Source organism: Cheilinus undulatus, linkage group 14 (assembly GCF_018320785.1).
Source record: "Cheilinus undulatus linkage group 14, ASM1832078v1, whole genome shotgun sequence".
In the NCBI taxonomy this organism is placed as follows: Eukaryota; Metazoa; Chordata; class Actinopteri; order Labriformes; family Labridae; genus Cheilinus; species Cheilinus undulatus.
The window spans coordinates 23940098-23949694 of NC_054878.1; the positions used below are offsets into that span (position 1 = coordinate 23940098).

The 9597-nt window shown below is 39.5% G+C and overlaps 1 protein-coding gene across 4 annotated transcripts; it reads right to left on the bottom strand.

The window, feature by feature from the left end:
* Positions 1 to 227: 227 nt before the first annotated feature.
* On the bottom strand, positions 228 to 9139 carry myb (v-myb avian myeloblastosis viral oncogene homolog). 4 transcript variants are annotated; one of them, XM_041804502.1, is made up of 16 exons: positions 9010 to 9139; positions 6993 to 7110; positions 6700 to 6771; positions 6432 to 6524; positions 5440 to 5660; positions 4748 to 4976; positions 4591 to 4659; positions 4356 to 4460; positions 3668 to 3925; positions 3368 to 3532; positions 3024 to 3142; positions 2827 to 2941; positions 2641 to 2736; positions 2257 to 2355; positions 1658 to 1741; positions 228 to 1552 (listed from the first exon to the last, which is right to left on the bottom strand). In XM_041804502.1, exons 1-16 carry the CDS (start codon positions 9030 to 9032, stop codon positions 1439 to 1441), a joined length of 1980 nt encoding a protein of 659 aa, XP_041660436.1. In that variant the 5' UTR covers positions 9033 to 9139; the 3' UTR covers positions 228 to 1438. The 4 variants fall into 4 exon arrangements, with proteins under 4 accessions (XP_041660436.1, XP_041660435.1, XP_041660439.1 ...); XM_041804501.1 differs by having other exon boundaries at positions 228 to 1555; XM_041804505.1 differs by lacking the exon at positions 3368 to 3532.
* Between the last annotated feature and the right edge of the window lie 458 nt (positions 9140 to 9597).

A 9597-nucleotide genomic window follows, 5' to 3' on the forward strand; every position in this document is an offset into this window, starting at 1 on the left:
GCTCTAGACAACAGAGCGGCTTTACAGTGCTATTTACACGTTACTGCGGGCTATTTGAACTCAAGTCCTGACTGATAAAAGCATATTTACCTCTTAAATATATGGAAATGATGTGTATTGTCTTTAATGACCCACTTTGAAAATGTTTTATATTCTTTTAAATTCATTTCTTATCCCAAACATAACAATGAAGACAGTTTAAAAAAAACACACTTTATTTACTAGGCAGTATACAAAAGTAAAAAAAAATGAAAACTTGGCATGTATAAATGCTTTTATAAAATCATTTTTTGCTCAAAAGCTAGTATAAAAACAAGGCATTATAAAAGATTGTCTGCTAAGTGTTTGACATGGGCTACTGCAGTCTCAGTAAGAAAAAAGGCTGAATTAGTATGCTTTACAAAACAGTACAAAACTATTCATAGAAATGTTTAAAAAAAACAAACATACAAAAGTTTCAATTGGGCTTTTGTTTGTAGCAAAACATAAAATATCAGTGTTTAGTACTCTCCCTTTTTGTGGAGACTAGAAAATTCAAGTGCAGCTTGGTCTTACTCTTACTGGGTGATGCTCATGATTCAGACATAAAAGCTCATTTAACCTTTCTAAATGCATACATATATTCTTAAAATCCTATAAATGTAATGTTTGTTCATGGAATATTTCCAGAAAAAAAGCTTACAAGTTGAAATGAAACTCTTTTTTATGAAATATAGGTGCCAATGTGGTAATTTAGTAATACTAATAAGGCTGGCCCCCTCTGTTGTGTAAAACATGATTATTCATAGTAAAATATGGTGTAAGAACAGAACATTATTGTTCAGAAGTTAAGTGTTTACATGAGGTGGCACGGACCAAACACTTGAAATTCTCAGTTGACCCAGTGTAGCTTTAAAATGAGTAAATAGCAATAATGGAAACGTGTCATGACGGAAATACAGAGGTCAGTTTTGAATGAATCAATATGCCTTTGGATTCATGATAATGCTAACAGGGCTTAAATACTTAACTTACAACACTGCTCCATTGGCCAATTGTAAAAACCATCAACAACAAAGACATTATCAAAACAAAAGAAATAAATTAATCAACTTGTTCATTATATTAATATCAAAATTAAGAATTAATAATACAGCCCAATGGAATTATATAGCCACCATTTCCCATTTATAATACAAACATTTATAATAATACAATAACAAGACCAAAAATGATAGGACGCACATTTCTAAAAACCAAAAGCAGATTCTATATAAAAGATTTTAAAACAAATAAAAAAGTATAGTCTTTGGTTGGTTGAAATCCAACGAGTGTGAGTGTATAAACACCAAATGGCATCGAGCCTCTCCCAACTGTTGTACCACAACAAATAAGTATCCCGCTGCGCTGCGTCCAGCACACAGACTGTTGATGTTTCAGGATCAACATGCGTCTCTGCTTACATGACCAGCGTCCTTGTAGAGTAAGTGTTGATGTACTTGTGGCTCTGCTCAGAGCCCAGAATGTGCTCCTCAGTTTTCCCACATGTCACCTGCTCCCAGGAACTCAGCTGCTGCTAAGGAACAAAAGTGAGAAAAAAAGAGAAGATGATGAGGAATTACACGCAAAATTCAGTTAAAAAAAATGAATACATATGTCTGCATGAGCTTGTACACACCTGTAGTGGGCTGCCAATGCCTCTGGGAGGAGGGTGGAAAGCTTTGTGTCCATCTTCACTCAATAATGAACTGGTGACGAGATCCTGGATGAAAATAAATATAAAATATACAAAAAAATAAATAAAAAAATATCAATAATAATTTGTATAATGATAAACAAATGCATATAAAATAATACATGAAAAAATATAAATATGTAAAGTATGGAATAAAAAATGGATAAATAAAAACAAATAAATATAAAATACCAAATAAAATAACAACTCAAAAACAAACGAACAATGATTATTTGTGGTATGTTAACAAATGCATATAAAAATATATTAAAGAATAATATAAATATAAAATATTAATAAATATAAAATAAATGAAAACAAATCAACAATAATAATTTGTGTAATAATAATTAAATTCAAATCAAATAAATGAAAAAAATTTAAATTAATACAAAACAAGTAAATAAATATCATAAGTCAATATGATTAAAACTAACCCAACTGCATTAAATTTCATAACAGTAAGTGAAATAAAAGAGAACAGGAGCAGAGACTGAGATGTTGAAGGCTAAGGCTTGAGAGTGTCAAAGATTATATCTTACAGGTACTTCCTGAGCGGGGCCGCTGGGGGAGAAGAGTCGTGTGTGAAGGTCTTGTCCTTCCCACTGCATACATGGGCTCCTCTCACATGGAGACTCCACCTAAGATCCAAAGCACAACATTTTTACAAATCCAACACATTGGTGTGAAAACCAGCAATATTAATTGAAGCACTACTATTGCTACTGTTCTTCCTTGACTACTTCTAAGAATTCCTTTAGCTAATGAACAATGTTAGTAAAACGGAAAAAATGTGCCCACATTTTCTACCACAACTGCAAAGTGAAAGTATGCCTTCACCATAAAAAAACTAAAACTTCTTATGTCAGTCTCATGTTGTCTCTGGGTGTTTTTTGTGTACGTGATTCTTGTTGAGTGGAAAATACCTCTTGTTTGATTTTCTTCAGAGGAGGCTGCTCAATGGCACACTCCATCGGCTCCTGCTTGATGGACTCTACCATCTGCTGCTCCAAAGGGGTGTTCTGGAAAGACACAAATACTTAAGTAAGACACAAGGACAAGGTGAAAGTGGTAAAATAATAACTCAGGATATTTTTCACCATTTTTCTCACCAGTAGTTTGAGGGGTCCATACTTGGTCTCATGCAGGGCCAGTGCTGACCTGAAAGGTGTGGGTGTACAAGGAGATGACTCCAGGATTGACCGACGAATGTTTGGAGTTCTGAACCTGAAGAGAGAGAAACTTTTAGTAAGGCTTCATTGTCAGAGATTTTGCTGTATTGCATAACAAAAAAATAAAAGCTACTCACATTTCATTCTCCTTTTGGTGCCTGATACTATGGTCAATCAGAGGCTTGGTGTCCACAGGTGAGCTCATTGGTACACTGTCACTGTCAGAGTGCTCTGAACTCATTGACTGGTTGAGAAACTGTGAAAAAAAGGAAACCTTATAAATATGTGTCTTGATGGTTTTAAAGTGGTAAAATAAAAAATGAGTGTTAGAAGAAAAGCAGAGTGATGCTTAAAAATATAAGCTATAGATGAAATAACCCATAAAAACGTGACGTAAAAAAGCAAAAACTAATGCTACATGATTGGTTGATGATGTGATCAGAAGGTAGTGATTGGATGGATTCTGATCCTACATAACTACCTGTGAGGGTGAAAAGGTGAGGTTTCTGCTTGGTGAAGGCTTAGGAGTTGAGCAGATCAAACCATCCCCCACTCTGTGGGCTGTTTTGGGTAAGACCCTGTCTCTTTTGAGAGCGCTTTTATCCAAGAGCCCACTGGTACCAACCTCATCCACTGAGAAGAGGCTCTGGGAAAGGGGTGGGAAAATATGGGTCAAAGCCCACTGCTGCATGTGTCTATGTTGCTAATTGCTAAGCTATATTTTTTAAGATAAGAAAAATGTAAAGTTACCCTAAAGCGTGTGAATAAACTAAGCACTTACTGAATCAATGACAGACTCCATGAACTCTGGGATAGTATTTGAGAATGTCGGACTGCTGTGATGGCTGTTGTTGTTGTTATTGTTGCGGTTGTTGTTGCTGTGGGCCCGTGCTGCGGATGCGCTCTCCTCAGGTAGGCAGCTCTGGTCATGAGGCAGAGCGGGAGCGGCAGCCTGGTGATGAGGTAATAACATTCCCATCCCCTCTGAGCTGTCAGTCAAAGAGCTATGGCTGACCCAGCTTGGGAATGACAAATTCATCTAAGGAAGAAAAAGGATGTAAAGAGTGAGCGATGAAAAAACTGCAAAAAAACAAACAAACCAAAAAAACAGAGAGGTGACAGTAAAAAAAGTGTCAAACATGCACTAGACAGAAAATGCAAGCCTGACAATAAAGGGAAGAGGTGTAAAAATGTAAAAAAGAGCAAAAACAGAAGAAGAAAAGGAACTTTAATGTAAAGAGTGAGAGAAGTGTTGTGTAGTGTTGCACAAGCTGTCATGGACGTGTGCAAAACAATTGGTGATAAGGTCCTATTTCATCATTTTTTTTGCAGAAACAGACCCCCCAGATGTTTCCTCCTCCTTATTCTAACACTCGCACACACATCCAACCACTGTCCTCAAAGGCAGGGTCAAATACACATGCTCATAAATTGTGCTGTCACACTTAGAAGCTCAACTGCAAACTCACTGGTAGTGAAGGCTGGCCTCTCAACTCATCTTCTGTTGACATGAGCAGCAGTTCGATCTCTTTCACCCTCTGCTCCTTCTCGGGGTCCTCATCACTATAGTGTCTCTGAAACAAAAAAAGAAAAACCAGTGAAGAGGAGGCACATTTGAGCCAGGATTTAAAAGTTTTTATCCTCTTTGTGTTGTATATTCTCACTATAGCGTTAAATGTAGATGCATACTTGTGCTATTGTTACCTGTATGGCAGCGGTCCCATGCTGGGGGATGTTCATGAAGTTCAACTGCAGAGCCAGCGGGAACGGTACCTGATAAACCAATCAGAGACAAGTCAGATTAATTCATCTCATATATATTCATGCTATCATACAACATTTGTGTGTAAAGCCCACTCACTCGGTGTGTTTCTGTGATGTATGTGTAGTTGAGTGGCGATGATGGAGGCAGCTGTGCATGATTTGGCGAATGATGAGGGAAACCCATTATGTGGTTGTTGGTCTTGATGTAGCTGTGGCTGATGGACAGTGAGGAGTTGCTGTTCTTCGATGCACTTTGCAGATAGCCCTCCTGCTCCACTTTTCGCCTCATGGTGGAGTTCCAGTGGTTCTTTATAGCGTTGTCAGTCCTGGATAACATGAAAAAAAAAACACTTAAGTTAACTTGCAGGTTATTCATTCGAAAACACCAAAGCACACCGGCAAGAATGCAGCATGGAGAGACATCCTGAGTGGTACTTGATAACTTTATCAACACAGGCACACACTGAAAGCTATCAGAGTCATACAGACACAGAACTGATAAGGCTATCAGTACAGAGTAATAATCATGACAAAACTACAGTATCTTTTCTTCATTTATCTCTGTATTTAATGCAAGGCCTATAAATTACTCCCTCCTGAAATGATCAAACAAACGTTTGTTTCCTGCTCCCTCTTTGTCTTTTTTCTTGTTTTATCTTCCTTGGTGTCCTCTTCTCCCTTTCACCCTTTACCGCAACATTGCACAGCAGACCAACATCGGTTTTAGTGAAGTATCTAGCTTCTCCTTTTCCACTTTTCTCTCCTCTTCACTCTCTCCCTTACCCTTACCTGCCAGGAAGCAGCTTAGCGATCTCAGCCCAGCGGTTGCCCAGCTTTTCATGCGCCTGGTAGATGATGCGATCCTCCTCCTCAGTCCAGGATGTCTTCTTCACCTCCGGGTTCAGGTGGTTGTGCCAGCGCTCGCGGCACTGCTTGCCAATCCGACCCTTCAGGTGCTTGGCGATCACTGACCAGCGCTTGGCTCCATATTTCTGGACAAGCTCGATCACCTGGAGTGAGCATGTGTTTGTTTTTGTGAAGGGGGAAGGGAGAAAAAGAGGAAAGACAAGAGGGCAGGAGGAAGAGTGTTGAAAAAGAAGAGAAGTAAATGACAGTGGAGCAGCGTGAGGAAAGAGGAAGGAAGGAGCAATAACAGGGAGGAGAGGGAGAAGTACAGAAGGGGTGCAGAAAAAAAAACAAGGCCAAAAAAAATCACAGGTGAGGGGTGAAAGAGGGAAAAAAATGACAAAAGAACTCTATTACTAAAAAAATAACATTACATTTTTTTCATTTATTGCTTTTTCTCCTCCCCCCTCCTCTCTTTCTTTATCTTTGGCCTGCTCAGGTGATTGGGAGCACCTGGTGGTGAGCAGTGAGGGAGTTTCCAGAGGAACATTAGCCCCTCTGCTAATCATTACAGTGGCATCTGGGTGGAAATATAACTCCTCTAGAGTGGTTCAATAAATATTTTACAAGTTTGAAGAGGCTAAAATGTCACTTATTGAGTAACGTGTCAAAGGAGTAACGTTTTGGGAAACTAAAAATGTGCAACAGCAGCTAAGGAATTGCTACAGAGTGGTTGCTTTAATCACAAAGGAACATCAAGTTTTTTTTTTTCCTTTTCATACCCTGGATGGCTCTTGAATACTGGCACAAGCTCACTTAAGGCTGTCTTAAGGCTGAGCTGCATCAAAAGTAGTTTCATCATTGCTTTTTGCTGTTTTGTGTGTGACCCCTTTATTAGAACTGGGGTACATTTTTATAGATTCTATGAGTCTTACCCTCTGGTCCTCCTCCTTTGTCCATGGTCCTTTAATGAGTTCTGGGTTAAGAACCTTCTGCCACCTGTGCTGGCACTGCACATCTGTACGATTCTGGTAAAACAGAGACCAACAAGATGAGTATTCATCTTTAAAACATGGAAATAAATCTGAAAGCAAGTCTAGGAATCATTCAGAAATTAAATAACCCATTCTTAATTTGCAACCAGTTTCTATAGAATTATGTTTTCTGTCTCTGTGGACAAATTTGTGCACACTTAATACTTACTGTTAATAAGCTTGCAATAAGTTTCCAGTCTTCTGATCCATTTAGCTCAACTAGTTTCTTCAACTTTTCATCCTGAAAAAGGAGGATAACATTGGAAGTTTGTCAGACATACCGCTGCAGTCACCATCAACGCCTGCTATTTAAAATTAACATTAGGGTAGTAATTGTGGTTAGAGCACACAAAAAAACAGAGGTTCCCAGGTTCCTTTCAGGTGATCTCTCCTGAGGCAGTTTCTACTGAATATATGAGCTGTTTCAGTCATTTTTATTTCACAGCAGGTGTTGGTGTTTACCTCTTCTCGTGTCCAGCGTGTTTTGCCAAGGTGGCGTTTCCCTGTCTTGGCCATTGACCCATCATAATCATGTTCATACATCTCAGTCTCCTCCTCATCCTCCTCGCTGCTGTAAACACTGCAGGCACAAAGAGACAAAGACTTTTAAAAAAACAAGCGGAGGCTGTGTGAAAAGGGATAGTACAAGATAATAGAAAGGCAAATAATAATACACGAAGAGCCTTTTTTTTTATTTCCAAACTACTCCCTAATCGCCTCTTTACACAGGGCATAAAGAACTCAGCCCAATCTTTAACTCATCAGGTGTCAACACAGATAGAACCAGTCATTCTTGAAGGTTTGGGTGCAGGCTTTTAGCCAAGACACCCACAAGGGGAGAGAAAAAAAAAAGAACAGCAAGTGGGAGGGACGGGGGACGGATGGATGAACAGGTTCCAATGTTTTTGGTTTCCACAGATACTGGGATTGGCACATGCAATCATAATTTCGTGACCCTGGCGTGTTCAGGCCTGCAGTGGTATTGTGCAGAACAGAAACACACAAAGTACACACACTCTGACACTGAACCAATCAGATCAAGAGCACAGACAAGTGGAAGCTAGGTGGGGTACTTAGGTGTCATAAAGAGCAACAGGTGAACAGGAGCCCCACTGGGATGTTTCCTTCTAATTGTGCAACTGATTACTTGACGTGAATTAACTTTTTTTGCACTTTTGCCTGATTAACAGCCCTGAACTTACAGAATAACACATCAAAATTGAAGTTGCACATTACTTTGTGTATTAGCTGGAAATGAAAGTTTGGCGCTGTGACTTCACGCTATGACTTTAAATTGCAGCATACAAAGGAAAAAGCAAGAGAGTACCACATAGTTATAAAGAACTTAAGATAACATCAATGAACCAAGACAATCAATATAGCATAACAACTCATACTGAGAGTAACAAGTCACCTGAAACAGCACCATGAATCACTGAATCACTTTATCAGTGGTCTTATTTGAAATGGTATATGAACAGGCTCTGCAAGACTCATTATCAGTTTAAAACAATGACAGCCAACCTTACACCTACACTGTGATTAATCATACTCCAACAACAATTTGAATAGAGCATATAAAATAAAAGGATCAGTGCCGATCGTGCAAAGCTGCAGGTCTTAAAACAAAGTAAATACAGAAGAATGCACCTCTTCAAGAGACTAGTGCGCATGGACGCAGAGAAAACGAGTTTCCTAAATAAGGGTGAGCGCTCCTCGCTGTCAGGGATGCTCTGAGAAGTTTTATGTAGGCGCGTTTAAAATGACCTTTGAGTCCGCTATACAGCCAGTCTTTATCCAGCCTGCAAGTGAAAACGAAACGTGTGTCCACGCGGCTCACAAGGTGATTGTCCTCCACCAAAGTCATAATCAATGCATCTTTTTAATACTTCAATAAACATCTACAGATCTCCAGGAGACTTAAGCAAAGACAGACGGATGCAGTGCAGCAATGCGTTGGATTTGGTTTTTAAAACAGGCTCTTTTTAAATCCAATGTCCACGCAATATGCAGCACAAAGCGTGGCACGCGCCTGTCCACCCGCCTAACCTTATTAGTAATCGGCTTGTGTTCGTGAGTGTGTGTGAGAGAGACAGCGATGAGAGAGAGAGACAGAGAGAGAGAGAGAGAGAGACCCCTTTCTCTATCTCACCACTGACAGTAGCGCGAGGAGCGCACATGCCAGATGACCACCACCTGTCATGGTCGCGCGAGCGCGACACCCACACCACTACTCAGCTATAACGGCCGAGTCAACAAAACGGGTTTTGAACACAAAAATGGCTCAGTAAGACAGATACGTTCACAAAATAAACATGAAGTCTGTCAGTGGGTAGCATGCATAACCCCTCTACTCACGCCGTATACCACAGAAGAGTGAAAAGAAAACGGTACCGTGAGATATTACACGCATAATTGGAGAAAACAAAAAAGCTAAACACAATAGCAATTAAAGAGTAATTGTTCTGGTTAAGCTTACCTATTTCTCGGCCGTCGAGCCATGTTAGTTTGTGTAGAGCGGCTCGCAGGTTGCGCTGAACATGTACTTTCACTATCTGCGCTGGATATGTTCTCCCGGCGTGGAGGCAGGTTGACATTAATTTAAACTACAGCAGCCTTACTACTGCTCCTCCCCTCAAACTCACATCCCGGTAAATTTGGCGCTCCTGTGCGTGTTTCCTTCTGCGCATGCCCACGTAGTGCTTACTTCAAAGCTATCCGACTTCTTGGAGTTAATGATTGAACAAGTGAAATTCTGGGAAAATCTTTTACCATACGAAGTGTAAGAAAGTAGGGAAACATTAATATGTTCCGAGAATAAACATTATATGATTTTTCTAGACACAGCAGCGTTTACTCCCAGACCAAACTTTCTTTCCTTTGCTCAGGAAACTCTTGAACATGTAAATTAGAAATATCACAATAAAGGATACATTGATAACATTCTTACAAATATAACAAAGGTAACAGAAAAATTGTTGGATTTTAATGGCAATTTTTAAATAACACGCTTATTGTGCCTCCGTGGATAAAAAGAAGTGTCCAAAATGTACGACGCGTCAGTGAA